This window comes from Capra hircus, chromosome 15 (assembly GCF_001704415.2).
Source record: "Capra hircus breed San Clemente chromosome 15, ASM170441v1, whole genome shotgun sequence".
Taxonomy (NCBI): Eukaryota; Metazoa; Chordata; class Mammalia; order Artiodactyla; family Bovidae; genus Capra; species Capra hircus.
This window is the reverse complement of record NC_030822.1, coordinates 26,563,917-26,584,640: the sequence shown is the minus strand read 5'-3', so window position 1 is coordinate 26,584,640 and position 20,724 is coordinate 26,563,917. Positions and strand designations below refer to the sequence as shown.

At 37.4% G+C, this 20,724-nt stretch overlaps 1 protein-coding gene across 1 annotated transcript in view; it reads left to right on the top strand.

The window, feature by feature from the left end:
- Positions 1-20,724, top strand: part of ACER3 (alkaline ceramidase 3) — a 145,788-nt gene that overhangs the window by 97,109 nt on the left and 27,955 nt on the right. The window contains exon 7 of the mRNA XM_018059312.1: positions 10,276-10,334. Within this exon, the coding sequence (XP_017914801.1) occupies positions 10,276-10,334 (59 nt within the window). The remainder of the gene's footprint in view (positions 1-10,275; positions 10,335-20,724) is intronic.

Genomic DNA, 20,724 nt, shown 5'->3' with positions numbered 1-20,724 from the left:
TAATTTGACACTCAAGGTTTGCAGGAAAGGACGCACTATGTAAACAATCTGAAAAACAAAAACTTGGATTTTTAACACTTTTAAATTTTTATTCTATCATGTTTTGTTTGTGCCATTTTATTACAAATTAGACTAGAAGGATATATAAGCACACTGGAAAAGAAGCTGACTTTTTTAGTGTCCACTAAATATTGTGCTAAATAGTATATATTCTTTCATATAGTTTATATAGATTGACTCACTCATTATCTTATTAAAATATCAGCAAATATGTTTAGGAATTGGGATTATCTTCATTTTATAGATGAGATAACCGAGAGTCAGAAAGGTTAAATAATTTGCCCAGTGTTCAACTCGTTGCTTGCAGAACTGGAAATTGAACCCAGATCCTTTTTTTCCCCAAAACCCATATTACTTTTATGATATGTCCCTATAGCTAATTACTTTGGAATCTAATTTATTGTCCGAAAGATCTGTTTTTCAAAAGAATGAAAAGTACTATTTACATTTTTGTGCAATAGTGAACTTGGAAGAATGTGAAGACCAAATATATAAAACTTAGATAACTGTGCTTTACTTTAAGCCTCAGTTTAGTTATCACTATAAAAAACTGCTCAAAGTCAAATATAAGTGAAGTACTTTGGGAATAAAAAGAGATTAAGTAATTTTTATAGAAGGATATTAGGAAGGCTTCACACAGGAAATGACATTTGAGGAGGATTTATTTGACCATAGAACTCTTTTTTTTTTTTTCTTTTCATTGAATATCTCTTAATATCCCTCAGCACAGTGGTATTCTGGGGTCTTATTTGGGAAATCTTACACTGAATACAAGATCGCGTAGAACATGAGAAGAGAAAGAAGAATGGAACCAAATTGTGAATCATTGACTGTCGTGCTAGAGTTTAGAACTTATTTTGTCATTAACAGAGACATAACATTATAAGATCTGTTTCAGATAATTCTGGCAGTTGTATGTAGGCTGGATTAGAAGGCTGTATAGTTTGGGCAGAATTAAGATTTTAAACTAGTTCTGAATACCTACAAAAACTATGTTTTTACGAAGTCTCATTGCCTTATGAGTCTTATGAAATTATGCTACAATTAAAAAGTAGCATCTGCATTTAGCTTTCTACTATTTAAACTATTATCTAATTATGTAGGAAGCACCAGCCTTTTAGCCTTATCATATGAGATTTGTTGTTCAGTCTCTAAGTCATGTCCTACTCTTTGCAACCTCATGAACTGCAACACGCCAGAGAATAATTTATACTATTAACTCCCCAAATAAAATGCCTCTTACCTCAGTATTTTGACTATGATTATAAAAATATGAAACCACAGTCACCTAGTTCAGTGTCTTCATTTTACAAATGGGAATCCAAGAGTAAGATGAGTGAAGTGACTTATTCAAGTGACTTACATATTGAAACAGTAATCAGGTGGTAGAAAAGTCTGGATTCCCCTCACTGTAGCCCTTGGCTTTTTCTGTTAGAGGTTCTCATTACTGTGTTTGGGCAATTGAGTGAGTTCATTACAAACTCCAAATGCCTAAATCCCATTACCTATTACCACCATCTGTTCCCACTCACTGGTACTTTATCCACAAATCCCTACCTGATCTCCCACCCTTATAAATGTTTCTTGACCACAGATGAGCTGAATGCCTTTCTCCGAGAGTGAAAGACATTTAATGTGATAATGTGTTAATTATTCCAGCGGGTTAGTATGGAATTCTTTATTGTCTAAATGTCTTTTACTTTTAAGCAATATCAGAATTACAGAAAAGCTGCAAGGAAGATAAAAAGAACTTTTTCCCCAAACCATGTTGAAAGTTTATTGTCAACACGTTGGAACATGACTTACGATAGTGTCTACTAGATATCTCCATTGTGTAATTGTTCTCTGTCCTTTCATAATTAATAGGAACTTGGTAGTAGAGTACTTTGAGATTTATGAAAATACTCTTAATTATTAAACTTTGAATTTATTTATTTTTATCTGTTTGGACTCTATATTCCTACTTTATGCAGTATTCACTGATTTGTAACTATCATGATTTATTTTGGTATTTATTTTGGTATATCATGATTTCTTTGATATGAAGAAAAGGTGGCAAGGATACGCAGAAAAAATGTACAAAAAAGATCTTCATGACCCAGATAATCATGATGGTGTGATCACTCACCTAGAGCCAGACATCCTGGAGTATGAAGTCAAGTGGGCCTTAGGAAGCATCACTACAAACAAAGCTAGTAGAGGTGATGGCATTCCAGTTGAGCTATTTCAAATCCTAAAAGATGATGCTGTGAAAGTGCTGTACTCAATATGCCAGCAAATTTGCAAAACTCAGCAGTGGCCACAGGACTGGAAAAGGTCAGTTTTCATTCTAGTCCCAAAGAAGGGCAATGCCAAAGAATGTTCAAACTACCACACAATTGCACTCATCTCACACGCTAGCAAAGCAATGCTCAAAATTCTCCAATCCAGGCTTCAACAGTATGTGAACTGTGAACTTCCAGGTGTTCAAGCTGGATTTAGAAAGGGCAGAGGAACCAGAGACCAAATTGCCAACATCCGCTGGATCATCAAAAAAGCAAGAGAGTTCCAGCAAAACAACTACTTCTACCTTATTGACTATGCCAAAGCCTTTGACAGTGGGGATCACAACAATCTGTGGAAAATTCTGAAAGAAACGGGAATACCAGGCCACCTGACTTGCCTCCTGAGAAATCTGTAAGCAGGTCAGGAAGCAACAGTGAGAACTGGACATGAAACAATAGACTGGTTCCAAATTGGGAAAGGAGTATGTCAAGGCTGTATATTGTCACCTTGCTTATTTAGCTTATATATAGAGTACAGTATGTGAAATACCAGACTGGATGAAACAAGCTGGAATCAAGATTGCTGGGAGAAATATCAATAATCTCAGATATGCAGATGATACCACCTTTATGGCAAAAAGCTAAGAAGAACTAAAGAACCTCTTGATGAAAGTAAAACAGTAGAGTGAAAGGCTGGCTAAAAACTCAACATTCAGAAAACTAAGATCATGACATCCGGTCCCATCACTCCATGGCAAATAGATGGGGAAACAATGGAAACAGTAGCAGACTTTATTTTGGGGGGCTCCAAAATCACTGAAGATGGTGACCGCAGCCTTGAAATTAAAAGATGCTTGCTCCTTGGAAGAAAAGCTCTGACCAACCTAGACAGCCTATTAAAAAGCAGAGACAAGGTCCCTCTAGTCAAAGCTGTGGTTTTTCTAGTAGTCATATATAGATGTGAAAGTTGGGCTATAAAGAAAGCTAAGCGCTGAAGAATTGATGCTTTTGAACTGTGTTGTTGGAGAAGACTCTTGAGAGTCCCTTGAACTGCAAAGAGATCCAATCAATCCATCCTAAAGGAAGTCAGTCCTGAATATTCACTCGAAGGACTGATGCTGAAGCTGAATCTCTAATACTTTGGCCACCTGATGCGAAGAACTGACTCATTGGAAAAGACCCTGATGTTGGGAAAGATTGAAGGCAGGAGGAGAAGGGGACAACAGGGGATGAGATGGTTGGATGGCATCACTGACTCCATGGACATGAGTTTGAGCCAGCTCCAGGAGTTGGTGATGGACAGGGAAGCCTGGTGTGCTGCAGTCCATGGGGTCGCAGAGTCAGACACGACTGAGCAACCAGACTGAACTGAACTATCACATATTTTGGTATACAAATTGTCTCAGATTTCACCAGTGGAGCACTTTCAGGCTGGTATCTGTGTCCTTTTGACCTGTTCCCATCACTCTTTGAATATGTTTTACTTTTTGGTACAAGAAGATGTTCTTGACTCATCTTGTTCTTTCTCTGCTCCAGGCCTGATCTCCATGGAGCCTTGGTTTCTTTTATTGGAGAATGGAATTTAAAAACCAGATCCAAGTGCTAGATATGTGGTTACATATGTCTCTCCTCTTATTAGACTGAGCTGTTTGAGGTCGGAAATAGGGTATCTTTCCATCTTTGAATGATGAATGCCTAGTCCAATGTCTGTCACACAGTCTGTGTTCAATAATTTGTGCTTGTTTAGTTGCTCAGTTGTGTCTGATTCTTTTGTGGACTATAGCTCACCAGGCTCCTCTGTCCATGGGATTTCACAGGCAAGAATACTGGAGTGGGTTGCCAGTTCCTTCTTCAGGAGATCTTCCTGACCCAGGAGTAAAACCTGTGTCTCTTGCATCCCAGGCAGTTTCTTTACTGCTGAGTCACTCAGAATTCTCATTCAGTAAGTACTTGGTAGAAAATAAAGTGGCCAGTTATTTGGAACTCCTCTCCATGTTTTTGCTTGATCCACGGAATAGACCATCATGAATAAGTCATGGTGAATGTAGCTCTGAAGAAATATTGAAAGTCAGTCTCCCTCATTACCAAACTAATTACTGTATAACTACAGTTTTTTACTTCCCTGGTGGCTCAGATGGTAAAGCATCTGCCTGCATTGTGGGGACCTGGGTTCAATCCCTGAGTTGGAAAGATTCCCTGGAGAAGTAAATGGCAACCCACTCCAGTACTCATGCTTGGAAAATCCCATGGATGGAGGAGCCTGGTAGGCTACAGTCCACAGGGTCACAAAGAGTCAGACACGACTGAGCAACTTCATTTCACTTCACTTCACAGTTTTTAAGGTCCCACACTACAGCCTCAGCCTGCTTAATTTGCCCTCTTTTACCCCTCTGTTTCATCTGTCTTCAAATCTTTCCACATAGGCATCTTAATGCCAAATCACAGAAGAAAAAAATTGTTTTTCTGCCTTGCTCAAGAAATCTTTCTTTTTACTGATAAACAAAATCATAACATGCCTTTTTCCTAGGCTTCTTAGGGATAAGTACCAGGTCTCAGCTTACACACAGTATATTTCTGTGATGCTTTAGCAGTGAGAAAATGCAAATATTATTTTTGTTATATTCTTTGGAGTTTGGAGATTGAAAAAATTATTAAATATGGAGAGATATGAAAATTCCTTATAGAAATCTTTTTAAAAGAAAATTGTAGAGAATGGAGAATTATGTTCTATCTTTTTATTTAAAAATGAATAATTTTAGAAGACTCTTGAGAGTCCCTTGGACAGCAAGGAGATCAAGCCAGTCAATCCTAAAGGAAGTCAACCCTGACTATTCATTGGAAGGACTGTGGTTAGAGCTGCAGCTCCATTACTTTGGTCACCTGATACAAAGAGCCAACTCATTGGGAAAGACCCTGATGCTGGGGAAAATTGAGGGCAAGAGGAGAATGGGGTGACAGAGGTTGAGATGGTTGGATGACATCCCTGACTCAATGGACATGAGTTTGAGCAAACTCTGGGAGATGAGTGAAGGATAGGGAAGCCTGGCATGCTGCAGGTCATGGGGTTGCAAAGAGTCAGACATGACTTAGTAACTGAAAAACAACAACAGTCTTTGAATATGCATAAAAAGAAATGTTATGAGGACACTCCTAGCTCTAAGAAAGCCTAGGAAATCAAGCTTTTATAGCTGGACATATAACCATCCTAATAAAATCAGTCTTTTATAAAGACAGAGGCAGCAGTAGGTACTGAGTAGGCCACTGCAGGGTCTGCCTCAGGTTCCTAGGGGAGAATAAAAATATATAGGATAGCCAGGCCATGGAAGCAACCTAGATGTCCATCCGCAGATGAATGGATAAGAAAGCTGTGGTACATATACACAATGGAGTATTACTCAGCTATTAAAAAGAATGCATTTTTTAATCAGTTCTAATGGGGTGGATGAAACTGGAGCCTATTATACAGAGTGAAGTAAGTCAGAAAGAAAAACACCAATACAGTATATTAACACATATATATGGAATTTAGAAAGATGGTAATGATGACCCTATATGCGAGACAGCAAAAGAGACACAGAGGTAAAGAACAGACTTTTGGACTCTGTGGGTGAAGGCGAGGGTAGGATGATTTGAGAGAATAGCACTGAATCATGTATATTATCATATGTGAAATAGATCACCAGTCCAGGTTCGATGCATGAGACAGGGTGCTCAGAGCTGGTGCACCGGGATGACCCTGAGGAATGGAATGAGGAGGGAGGTGGGAGGGGGGTTCAGAGTGGGAAACACATGTACACCCATGGCTGATTCATGTCAGTGTATGGCAAAAACCACTACAATATTGTAAAGTAATTAGCCTCCAACTAAAATAAATAAATTAAAGTTATGTATATGGGATAGAGATGTTTGTGAAGAAAAGAAAATTTATTTGGAAAATCCCCATTGTATTTCCAGGGTATGGGTTGTTACCCACCATTAGATATGTTTTACATGCTCTCTGAATAATCCATTTCTTTTGACTTCTCTATGCTAATGATTTGTAAATCTGTTAATTAAGCTCAGGTTTTTCTTCTAAGGTTTAGATCCAAATATCCAACTCCTGTTATAGATCTCCACTTGGCTATCTAACTGACACCTCAAAGTCTGAACATAACACAAAAATAAAATAAACATTTTCATCCCTTTTCTTTGTTTTCATATTATTCTTTAACCCAATAAACAGTTTAACTGTGCACTCAACTGCCCAAGTCATAAACCAGGCCATCATAGATGTTCCCAACTTTTACTTACTCCCATATCAAATTGATTATCAGTTTGACACTTTTAGTAATTTTGATAAGCCTTAAACAATTTATATCATACCTTAAAGTTGTTCTAAACCTTATTTATCTCCCTAATCTATCCATTTTTTTTCTTTCCCATTGATACTACCCTAATTCAGGCCCCGTGTCTCACCTAGGCCACTACAATATCTTGTCAGTGGTCAGTTTTCCTTTAGTTTCACCTCCTAATTCATTCTCTGTCTAACATGACAGGGACATCTTTCTAATACATGAGTGATCATACTGAGCTACTGCTGAAACTTTTATTGACTTTGCATTGTTCTTTACATAAAGTCCCAACTCCTTAACATGACTTGTAAAGCAGATTTGATTTCTGCTTACCTTCTAACTTCATTTTCCTTGTTCTTCTCTCCAATAAGTATGTCCTAGACAGTATTACTTTTTTCTAGTCCCCACAGTGTAAGCTATGCCAGTTACTCTCTTCCACCTTTTTTTAATAATGTTTGTGATTACTAATAATTCTTATCCTACTAATACTTCTGTTATAAAATTAAACATTATATCCTCCAAAAAGTCTTTTTTTCTTTCAGTTTTATTGAGACATAAATTACATACAACACTGTATAATTTTAAAGTGTATAACATAATGATTTGACTTACATACATCATGAAATGATTGCGACAGTAGGTTTAGTGAACATCTATCATCTCATAGAGATACAGTATATTAATGAAATTAAAATCATTTTTCCTTGTGATGAGAATTCTTAGAATTTACTCTTATTAACTTTTATATATAACATATAGCAATGTTAATTACATCTCATGTTATACATTACATCCCTAGTCCATGGAAGAATCTTTGATCTGCATAAGTTTAGATTAGGTGGCCTTCCTATGTGCTTACAAAATGCTCTGTTCAGCCCCTGTCGCAGAGTTAAAATACTACATTTTAACTGCATGGTTACTTATCCCTCTCCTCACCAGGTTGTAATTTCAGGGATCATGACTTTTCTATTCACTGTTATAGCAGCATAGCTGCAATTACTGATTCAGGTGGGCAATCAGTCTCTGAAATGAAGAGAAGTGAAAGTTGCTCAGTCGTGTCCAACTCTTTGCAACCCCATATACAGTCCATGGAATTCTCCAGGCCAGAATACTGGAATGGGTAGCCTTTCCCTTCTCCAGGGGATCTTCCCAACCCAGGGATCAAACCCAAGTCTTCCACATTGCAGGCAGATTCTTTACCAGCTGAGCCACAAGGAAAGCCCAAGAACACTGAAGCAGGTAGCCTATCCCTTCTCCAGAAGATCTTCCCGACCCAAGAATTGAAATGGGGTCTCCTGCATTGCAGGCAGATTCTTTACCTACTGAGCTATCAGAGAAGCCCAGGAATCAGTCTGTAATAGACTTTAATCTAATACTGTGTTTATTTATTTTTATTGTAAAATACATGGTAGAGGATACAATAAGTATAACATTTTCATCTTTTCAAGAAATTCAGAGCTAGCCTTATACGCATACGTTGTGTATAAGATACACACTTTGCCCTCTCATTCAGGTATGTGTGTACATCTGCCAGGTTTGAAAGCTAAGAGTAATGGAAGTCACTGTAATGTGTAGAAGCAACAGCCCCTTTTTTCTTTCTTCCCCCACCCCCACCATTCTTTATCATGGGCATCTTTTATACTGTTCTCGTGTAGGCACCAAGCCTGCAACATGTGCAGTCCTTGACAACGACAAAAGCAGACATAGCACTCCTCATTTATCTTACCTGTTGTTTTCAAGGCTGGGAGACTTGAGGTCATTCTCAACCAAGCCCACACCATCCCAGACTGTTTATTAACCCTTGATTCATACCATTATCTCCCCAGGGACTAGTGCAATGCTCAATAGATACGGTTGGATTCTATGTAGTAAAACACAACTAGTAGGCAAGAATCATAGCAGGGCCTTATAAGAGAGTGCAAAATAGAAAGATTGAAAGTGAAAGTGGAAAATATATATCATGCAAATGCTAAGCAAAAGAATATCATATAGTTAGAATATCAGACAAAACAGGCTTTAAGAGGGGAAAATATTTCTGTTGATAGAAAAGGATTACTTTGTAGTATTAGAAGTGTTCAATTTGGAAAATTATAATTTAAAATTTGTCTGTACCTTTAATATATGTAATACCTCAAAATATATAATGAAAAAATTGACTAAACTAGAAGAAAAACTAGAGAAATCTATAATCTTAGGTTACTTTAGTGCACAATTATCAGTACCTTATAGAAGATACAGAAGACAATATGCTTAAAAAATTTGACCTATAGAGCAAATATAAAATATTGCACCCAACAATTGCAGAAACACTTTTTGTTCCACATTTACAGAAATTGACCATATACTTGCTTATACAGTAAGTCTTAACAAAAGCAGTTATATTAGAATTTAAGTAATATAATTTTAAATAACATGGATCAAAGAAATCCTAGAAATTGGAATTGAATTGAATAAATGGAAAACAGTTTGACACTTATAGTAATTTTGATAATAATATGCCCTCTGATCCAGCAACTACATCCCTAGGTACATACTCTGGAGAAATTTTTGTATGTGTGCAGTAGAATGTGTGAATAAGAATGTTCATAGCATTGAAAACTAGAAATAACCCAAAAATGTCCATCAGCACAGCAATGGGTAAATAAGTTGTGATATTTATTTATGTAATGTCAAAAGTGACTGAACCATGGCAACATATAACATAACTGTATCTTAAAAGACAAAAACAAAGGTATGTAATGTTATTCAACCTATTATTTAAGAGTGCATATTTAGTTTAATTTAGTAAATATGTAAGGAATAGCAGGAAAATGTTTATTTAAAAAGTCAGAGTGGTTTTCTCTAAGGAGTAGGGGAGAGAGTTGAACTGGGAAGACACAACATATGTCTTGACCTGAATGGTACCCAGCTATTGGCTTTATAAATATTTGTTACGTTATACCTTTATATTCTATAAAGTTTTCTTGTATTTAATAATTCACACTTTTAAAAGTTAAATTTTCCCACTAGTTTCAGGTTTCCAGTTGGTAATACCTAGCCAGTGCTCAGTGTAGAAGAGAAAGGTTAGTTGTTGGAGCCAAGTCTGAGAAGATGTGGGAACATATAGAATAAAGAATACAGGGAAGTGGACTAACCTCAGTCAAGAAGAAATGGGCATCTCTTTCTTTGAAAACTAGGAATGGGAGAAAGAATACAGGGAGAGGATACAGAAGCACTTAGGAGGAGAGTTTAAAAGAGTTCAGATATATTAGATAGGAAACAGAATCATTTGCTAAAAGTGAACCTAACAAAAAGGGAGGGGTGTCAAGGGAGTATGAAGCAGAAATACAGCATTTGTTCAGGTTTCAGCAGATATTTAAAATTTCATTCAGAATTAAAATTAAACCATTCAGAATTAAAATTAATGCAGGACTTCTGATATTGGTTATTCACAAGCAGGATCTTTCCTCAAAGGTTAGAATGACTCTTAATTATTTAATTATATTAATACATATGTTCTTTAAAATGTAATGAAAGATAATGTTTACATTTAACTGGGAGGGCTGTTTTTGTAGGCAAAATATACTTCCATTACCAAAGAATAATGATCTTACGAACTTCATTTTTCCTTTCTTCTTCAGGTCATGTATGGAATGTTGGTCTTCACTTTAGTGGTTCGATCTATTTATATTGTTACATGGTAAGTAGTTTGGATCATCAAAAGAGTATATACTTAGGTGGTAAATCTATAGCCTAAATTGAAATAACTCATAAAATCCAACTCCAGAAAGGATATTGATAGAAAACTTATAACCCGTCATTTATTATGGTATATTGCAAGGAATACTAATTCTTTAAGCAAGTTGTTAATAGGCATCATGTGAAAACAAGAATTTCAAAATTAAAGAAATTCGAGGAAAGCTGTGTATGATGGCCTCCTTTTGAGTATTTATAATGTACATGAGTATATTAAAAGCCTTGAAAACTCCTACAGTAGAAAGGAAAATAATTGTTTTTATGTTTCTCAAACTATTTAACTAAGAAACCTTTTTTGCAGAATATGTCTCAAGAAAGGCTGTGTCACAGAGAAACAGTGTTCCAGAATGATCATTTAGGAAGTAGGCATAAACTTTATAGAGTTTGTGAAAAATAAATATTTCATGTGAGTACCTGACATAGGGCCTCACCATATAGCAGATGCTCAGTAAGTAAATAGTATATGGTTTATGGTTTTTTTTTTTTCTCTCTCTTTTATTTAAGCTTTTTATTTTGAGATAATCATAGAAACAAATGCATTTGTAAGAAATTAAATAGAGATCATCTATACTCTTTACCAATTTCCTCAAGTGATAATGTCTTACAAAACTATTCTGCAATATCATAACAGGATTTGACGTTGACAGAGTCAAGATACAGAACAATTCTATCACCTGGTGTTGTCTTTCTGTAGCCACATCCACTTTTGCTCCTACCCCATCCCCTCACTACCTGTCCTTAACCCCTAGCAACCACTAATCTGCCCTTTGTTTCTCTAATTTTTTCATTTTAAGAGTGTTATATAAATGGAATCATATAGTATATATAACCAGTGGAATTGACCTTTTGCATTCAGCATAATTCACTGGAGATTGATACAAGTGATTGAATATATCAGTAGTTCGTCCCTTTTTATTGTGGATAATATTTCATGATATGGGTGTACCACAGGTTAATCATTCACCTGTTGAATGACATCTGAGTTTATAGTTTTTTATTTCTAGTTTCTTACTATTACAAATAAGTCTGCTATGAAAACTTCTTTACAGATAAGTTTTCATTTCTCTGGAATAAATGCCCAGAATGCAATTACTTGTTGTATGATAGTTGTATATTTAATTCTTTTTAAACCTGCCAGACTGTTTTCCAGAGTGGCTGTTCCATTTTGCATTCCCACCAGCACTGTATGTGTGACCCATTTTCTCTGCATCCTTGCCAACGTTTGGTATTGTCACTATTTTTAATTTTAGCCATTCTTATAGATACGTACTGATATCTTATTGTGGTTTTAATTCTCATTTCCCTAGTGGGTATTGATGTTGAACATATTTTCATGTGCCTACTTGCCATCTATATATCCTTTTTGGTGAAATGTCTGTTCATGTCTTTGTCTATTTTCTAATGAGATTGTTTCTCTCTTTTTTCCAGTTGAGTTTTGAGCATTCTTTGTATATTGTAGATACTAATCCTTCCTCAAATAAGTGGCTCACAAATATTTTCTCACAATCTGTACTTAGTCTTTCCATGCTCTTCACGTGGTCTTTCACAGAGCAAAAGTTTTTAATTTTTATGAAGTCAGTTTATCAATTTTCCTTTTATATATCACACTTGGGTGTCCAGTCTAAGGACTCTATGCCTAACCCTAGGTTTTCCCTTGTTTTTTTACTAAAAGTTTAGTATGGTTTTACATTTTACATGTAACTTTATATTTATTTTGAGTTAATTTTTATATAAGGGTAAGGATTAGGTTGAGGTCCATTTTTTAGCCTTTAGATATCCAACTACTCCAGGACCACTGGTTGAAATGGCCATTTTTTCAATGAATTGCTTTTGCACCTTCCTCAGAAATTATTTGAATATACTTATGTGGATGTATTTCTGAGTTTTTAAATTCTATTCTACTGAATTTGGTGTCTATTCTTCTACCAATCCTACACTCTATTGATTACTGTACCTGTAGAATAACTCTTCAAATCATATAGATTGATATCTCTCACTTTTCTTTCAAAATTGTTTTTGCTATTTGGATTTCTTTGCCTTTACATACAAGTTATAGAATAATAATGTCTATATTTAAAATCTTATTGGGATTTTGATAGGAATTGCATATTGCATTAAACCATCATATCAATTTATGAAGAACTGACATCTTTAGTATGTTGCACCTTCCAGTCTGTGAACACTGTGTATCTTATGTGTCTCTTCATTTATTTGGATAATCTTTGATTTCTTCCATCAGCATTTTGGAGTTTTGATTTTTTTTTTAACAATGGTATTGTATTTTAAAATTTTGCTGTTCAAACATTTATTATGTATAAATGCAGCATATTAATAATAGTACCAGAGAGATCAAGATGGCAGAATAGAAGGACATGGAGCTCACCTCCTCCCATAGATACATCTCACAGAACAGTTGTCATAATGACTACTGAACACTGCAAAAGATCTCATACAACAGCTGCAAGAAAGTTCACCATGTAACTGCATAAAACAAAAGGAAAAAAATATACAGAATTGGGCTTTGACCTACACCCTGGGAGGGAACTATGAAATAGGAAAGATTCCCTCATCCTGGGAATGCCCTTCATCCGCTGGGAGATCAGTCAGGACAGAAAGAGAGCATCAGAGCTTCAAAGGAGTATACAACAATTGGCTTGTGGCAGGCAAAACAGAGAGAGACCAGTACAGAAGATCTGACCACCGTGCTGCACTCCCTAGCCTGAGTCATGCATCTGCTGTTACATGCAGGGGCTGAGTGCTGAAATTCGGGCTTCAGCAGACAAACCTGGGGAGAGGACTGGACTGGGGGTATGTATGTACAAGATGGAGCCCATGTCCACCATAGAAGCCCCATTGTTAACGCACACACAAACAGAGGGGAGGGGCCCTGCCATAGAAAACTTATTTTCCTCCTTGCTCACAGCAGTCACAGCTCCCCCTCTATGAGCTCTGGGAGCTTGCAAGCCCTGGCAGTTGGCCATACACTGAGTCAGGGCTGAAATCTGGGCTTGCAGCTTTGTGACTGATGGATTTACAACACTGGTGCCTTTGTAAGTTCAGTGCCTGCTGGACATCTCGGTGGATTACTTGTGCTCCTGAGCCTGGAGTGGGTCCAGATTTAGTAGCTGTTGGCTTTGCGGGCATGTAAATGCAGAGGTGGGCCAGGATCTACACGGATTCTATAGCTCCCATGGCAGTTCCAGGGGAGCATTATGGCAAGTCCCAGTGCCTGACTTTGGCAGATCTGGGCCAGTGGCTTTTGAGCACAGCAGCTGAGGGACATTCATACTGATTGCCTGCATTCCCATGACTGAAGGGGGGCCAAGGGTACTGCCAACAATGGAGTACTTTGTGAGCCCACACAATGAGTGGCAGATGACACCACAAAACTCACATTCTGGTGGATAGCTCCTGTGGAGGAATACTCAGTGGTTCCTCTCCCAGCAGAAGCATGCCAGTTCCATGTACCCCACACTGAGTTTTGAATTGGATCTGGAGGTTTCTACCCCAACAACTGGGAAACAGATCCTGCCCTTGACAGGGCTGTGACAGCCACAGAGTAAAGAGGAGGCCCCAGTCAACATACAGTGCAGGCTCTGGTCATCACAGCAGCAACCCCTATGAAGGGAATAAGAGCCAGCATATACTGAGGAAAGACATGGCCGGCATCCATACTAAAAAACAAACTTTGCACCAAAAATATTAGTCTCATACAGGCTCCACAGGAATGTGAAAGTTGCTCAGTTGTGTGTGACTCTTTGTGATCCCATGGACTATATAGTCTATGGAATTCTCCAAACCAGAATACTGGAGTGGGTAGCCTTTCCCTTGTCCAGGGGATCTTCCCAACCCAGGGTTTGAACCCAGGTCTCCCGCATTGTAGATGGATTCTTAACCAGCTGAGCCACAAGGGAAGCCCAAGAATACTGGAGTGAGTAGCCTATCCCTTCTTCAGTGGATCTTCCCAACCCAGGAATCAAACCAGAGTCTCCTGCATTGCGGGTTGATTCTTTACCAACTGAGCTATCAGGGAAGCCCCTCCACAGGAATGTTCCACATAAAAACAGCCCTTAAAGACTACAGTAGATAACTGTTCCTCCTAAATTCATAGAGAAATGGAGGTAAAAAGAAGCAGAGGAAACACTGCCAATTAAAAGAGCGAGAGAAGTCCCCTGAAAGAACAATAAAACAGACCTCTCCTGTCTACTAGATCCCAAGTTCAAAAAGGAGGCAGTAAAAATACTGAAGGAATTAAGAAAGGCTATCAACAGAAATGCACATCACTGTGACATGGAACTAGAAACTATTAAGGGGAATCAATTAAAACTAGAAAACTCATTTGCTGAAGATAGAAGCCAAGCTGAAGGCAGTGAATAGCAAACTAAATAATGCAGAAGATCAAATAAGTGATCTGGAAGATAGAATAATGGAAATTACCCAATCAAAACAGCAGACAGAAAGACACACACACACACACACACACACACACACACACACACACACAATCAATATATAAGACCTTTTGGATAATATAAAGTGAGCCCGTCTGTGGAATAGGGATCCTAGAAGAAGACAAAGGAAAGAGGGTTGAAATTATAGTTGAAGAAATTATGCCTGAAAACTTCCCAAACTTCAAGAAGGAAACAGATAGCCAGGCACAGGAAGCCCAGACAAGGAGAACCCAAACAAACCTATACCAAGACATGGTATAATTAAAATGGTGAAGATTAAAGATAATAAAGATTTTAAAGGCAGCTAGAGAAAAACAAAGAGTTAGTTATAAGGGAATCCCCATAAGGCTCTCAGCTGATTTCTCTAAAGAAACATTCCAGTCAGAAGGGAGTGGCAATATATATTCAAAGTTCTGAAAATGAAAAGCCTACAATCTGAGATACTCTACACACCAAGATTATCATTCAGAATAGAAGGATAAAGGATTTCTCAGACAAACAAAACCTAAAGGAATACTGCTGTTGCTGCTGCTGCTGCTAAGTTGCTTCAGTCGTGTCCAACTCTGCCCTAGAGACGGCAGCCCACCAGGCTCCCCTGTCCCTGGAATTCTCCAGGCAAGAATACTGGAGTGGGTTGCCATTTCCTTCTCCAATGCATGAAAGCGAAAAGTGAAAGTGAAGTCGCTCAGTCTTGTCCGACTCCCAGTGACCCCATGGACTGCAGCCTACGAGGCTCCTCCGTCCATGGGATTTTCCAGGCAAGAGTACTGGAGTGGGGTGCCATTGCCTTCTCCTAAACCTAACCTAAAAGAAATATTGAAAGGTTGTCTGTAAATAGAAAAGAAATAGGGAATTCCCTAGTAGTGCAGTGGTTAGGACTCAACACTTTCAGGGCCCGTCCCAGCGTCAATTCCTGGTTGTGGAACTAAGATCCTGCAAGCCATGCAGTATGGCATAATTAAATACATACATACATAAAAAAGAAGCAACAATCTATAGGAAAGAGAAAATCATGATCGGAAAATTGTTTAAATAAGGCAGTATAGAGTTTAAAAAAACAAACAAAACAAAACTTTGTGAGAATAGTGATAACTGCACTGAACAGCAAAAGAATAAGATGTTAGAGAAGACATCAAAATCATAAAATGTGGGAGGGGGAGTAAGAAAACATAGGTTTTTTTTTTTAAAGCTCATATGACTACCAGTCTCAGGCAGGTAGATACATTAATGGATTAATATACTTGAAAAACAGAGTAACCACAAATAAAAAACATAGTTGATACACAAACAATAAAAAGAACTCAAGCATGATACAAAAGAAAGTCATCAAACTACAAAAGGAAAAGGGAAAAAAAGGAATAAAGAAGAAATACAAAATCTACTGGGAAGCAAGGTTTTAAATGGCAATAAATACATATGTATCAATAATTACCTTAAATGTCAATGGACTAAAGACTCCAATCAAATACATGAAGCAGCAGATTGGATAAAAAAACAAGAGCCTACAATATATATGCTGCCTACAAGAGACCCTTTGTAGAGTGAAGGACACACATAGATTGAAAAGTGAGGGAATGAAAAAAATATGCACTCAGAAATGACAAGAAAGTGGGAATTGCAATACTCAATATCAGACAAAATAAACTTTAAATCAAAGGCTAGAAAGAAAGATAAGGAAGGACACTAATGTTAAAAGGATCAACAAGGGAAGAGGATTTTATACTTTTATGTATTTACTATAGAAGAACCCAAATACTAACAGACAAAAAGGGAGAAATTGATGAGAATACTATAATAGTAGGATTTAACACCCCGCTGACATCAGTGGGCATGTCTTTCAGACAGAAACTCAGTAAGGCAACAAAGATCCTAAATGGCACAATAGAGCAGTTAGGCTTAATTGGTTTTTTAAATTTGATACATCTTGATATGGTGACATGACACAAAAACAACACACACACACACACACACACACACACACACACACCCCAAAAAAACCCCAGGATACACATTCTTTTCAAGTGCGCATGGAACATGATCTAGGATAGACCACATACTAGGACACAGAACAAGTCTTACCAAATTTAAGAGGATAGAAATTATGTCAAGCATTTTTTTCTGATCTCAGCAGCATGAAACTAGAAATCAGCCTTAGATAGAGAAACAAGGGGGGAAAAGTTACTAAGGAACATGTTGCTAAAAAAACCAGTAGGTCAACTTGAAGAGGAAATTTAAAAATACCTTGAGACCAATGTCAGTGAAAACGCAACCATACAAACTTAAAAATGGGATGCAGCAAAAATCAGTCTTAAGAGGGAAGTTTATAGCAATATAGGCCTTCTTCAAAAGAGAAAAGAAAAATCTCAAACAACCTAACCTCTCGTTGAAAAGAATTAGATGAAGAAACCTAAAGTTAGTGAAGGAAGGAAATAGTAAAGGTAAGAGAGGAAATAAATAGAGATTAAAAAACAATACAAAAAAAATCTATAAAACCTAGTACAGATGAAAGAGGAAATAGAGATGAAAAAACAGAAAAAAATCAGTAAAACCTAGTAAAGATGAGAGAGGAAATAGAGATTCAAAAACAATAGAAAAAAATCTGTAAAACCACGAGCTGTTTTTTTGAAAGGATAAACACAATTGACAAACCTCTAGCCAGTTCACTGAAAAGAAGAGATTTCCAAAGAAAATAAAAAATGAAAAAGGAGAAATTATATCTCATACTACCACAGAAATACAAAAAAAAAAAAAAAGAGAGAATACTATGAACATTATATGCCAGCAAATTGGACAACCTAGAAGAAATGGATAAATTCCTAGAATCATGCAACCCACTAAAACTGAATCAAGAAGGAATAGATAATTTGAATAGACTTACTACTCGAAGTGAAATAGAATCTGTAAAACAAAAAATATATACCTCCCTGCAAACAGAAATTCAGGACTGGATGGCTTCACTAGGGAATTCTAGGACCAAGCATACAAAGACAAACTTGTACTAGTATGTCTCAAAGTCTTCCAAAACAGTGAAGAAGAAAGAAGACACCTAAAGTCAGTCTTTGAAGCCACCACCACCCTGATACCAAAACCAGACAAGGACACTACCAAAAAGGAAAATTATAGGCCAACATCACTAATTAACAGCAGCACAGAAATCCTGAACAAAATATTAACAAACAGAATCTAACAGAATCCAAAAAAGATCAGATACCATTATAAAACTGGATTTCATCCCAGGTTACAAGGATGGTTCAATATAGGCAAATCAGTCAATGTAATACACCACATCAAAAGACAGAACTCACCTCAATAGATGCAGAAGAAGCATTTGATGAAATTCAACATCCATTCATGATAAAATTTCTCACGAAAGTGGGTATAGAGGGAACATACCTGAACAGAATAGAAGTTAGTTATGACAGATGTACAGCCAATAGAATACTCAGTGGTGAAAAGCTGAAAGCTTTCCTGTTAAAATCTGGAACAAGAGAAGGATGACCATTCGTACCACTTCTATTCAACATAGTATTGGAAGTCCTCACCACAGCAATCAGATGGGAAAAAGGAAATAAAGGTATCCAAATTGGAACAGAAGAGGTTAAACTGTTATTATATGCAGATGATTGGCATTATATATTGTTGTTCAGTTGCTCAGTCATGTCTGACTCCTTGCAACCCCATGGACTGCAGCTTGCCAGGCTTCCCTGTCCTTCACCATCTCCCAGAGCTTGCTCAAACTCATGTCCATTGAGTTGGTGATGCCAATCAACCATCTCACCCTCTGTCGTCCCCTTCTGCCTTCTGTCTTTTCCAATGAGTTGGCTCTTCGTATCAGGTGGCCAAAGTATTGGAACTTCAGCTTCAGCATCAGTCTTTCCATTGAAGATTCAGAGTTGATATTATATATAGAAAAGCTAAAGACTTCACACAAATTGATAAACAAACTAAGCAAGATATAGTAGCAGACTACAAGACTAACATATGTAAATCTGTTGCATTTCCTTACACTAACAATGAATTATTAGAAAGGGAAAGTAAAATAGCAGTCTCTTTTACGAGCACATTGAAAAACCAAATACTTAGGAATAAACCTGATGAAGAGGGTCAGAGACTTTATATGCTGAGAACTATAAAACGTAGTTAAAGGGAACTGAAGATGATTCAAAGAAATGGAATACATCCCATGATCTCAGTTTGGAAGAATTGATATTGTTAAAATAACCCTATTACCCAAAGCAGTTTACAAATTTAATGTGATTCCCATCAAACTATCCATGAAAATTTCCCCAGAACTAGAACAAATAATCCTGAAATTTATGTGGAAAGATAAAAGACCCAGAATTGCTAGAGCAGTTTTGAGGAAACAGAGCTGGAGGCATAGCCCTTTTAGACTTTAGACAATGCCTCAAAGGTACAGTAATCGAAGCAGCGTGATGTTGGCCCAAAACAGACCTATGGATCAGTAGAACAGAAGAGAGAGCTGAGAAATAAGCCCACGCACCTATGATCAATTAATCTTTGAGAAATGAGGCAAGAATACACAATGGAGGAAAGATAGTCCCTTTGGCAAGTGATGCTAGGAAAACTGGACACACACATGTAAATCAGTGAGGTTAGAGTGCTCCTCACACCATACCCAAAAATAAACTCAAAATGGATTATAGACATGACTTTATAAGACATGACACCATGAAACACCTAGAAAACAAAATAGGCAAAACATTCTCTGACATAAATCATGCCAATATTTTCTTAGGTCAGTCTTTCAGGTCAGTACAAATAAAGACAAGTAAATGGGACTTAATCAAACTCATAAGCTTTTGCACAGCAAAGGAAACCATAAACAAAGTGAAAATACAACCTGTGGACTAGGAGAAATATTTGCAAACAATGCAACCAACAGGCTTAATTTCTAAAATCTACAAGCAGCTTATACATCTAAATAACAAAAAACAAACAACCCATTCAGAACATGAGCAGAGGACCTAAATAGAAAGAAGACATCCAGATGGCCAGTAAGATATGAAAAGATGGTTCAGTTCAGTTCAGTAACTCAGTCGTGTCTGACTCTGCGACGCCATGAATCGCAGCACGCCAGGCCTCCCTGTCCATCACCACCTCCCGGAGTTCACTCAAACTCAGGTGCATTAAATCGGTGATGCCATCCAGTCATCTCATCCTCTGTCGTCCCCTTTTCCTCCTGCCTCCAATCCCTCCCAGCATCAGAGTCTTTTCCATTAAGTCAACTCTTCACATGAGGTGGCCAAAGTACTGGAGTTTCAGCTTTAGCATCATTCCTTCCAAAGAACACCAAGGGCTGATCTCCTTCAGAATGGATTGGTTGGATCTCCTTGCAGTCCAAGGGACTCTCAAAAGAGTCTTCTCCAACACCACAGTTCAAAATCATCAATTCTTCGGCACTCAGCCTTCTTCACAGTCCAACTCTCACATCCATACATGACCACAGGAAAAACCCTAGCCTTGACTAGACGGACCTTTGTTGGCAAAGTAATGTCTCTGCTTTTGAATATGCTGTCTAGGTTGGTCATAACTTTTCTTCCAAGGAGTAAGTGTCTTTTAATTTCATGGCTGCAATCACCATCTGCAGTGATTTTGGAGCCCCCAAAAATAGAGTTTGACACTGTTTCCACCATTTCCCCATCTATTTCCCATGAAGTGATGGGACCAGATGCCATGATCTTCGTTTTCTGAATGTTGAGCTTTAAGCCAACTTTTTCGCTCTCCTCTTTCACTTTCATCAAGAGGCTTTTTAGTTCCTCTTCACTTTCTGCCATAAGGGTGGTGTCATCTGCATATCTGAGGTTATTGATATTTCTCTTGGCAATCTTGATTCCAGCTTATGCTTCTTCCAGCCCAGCGTTT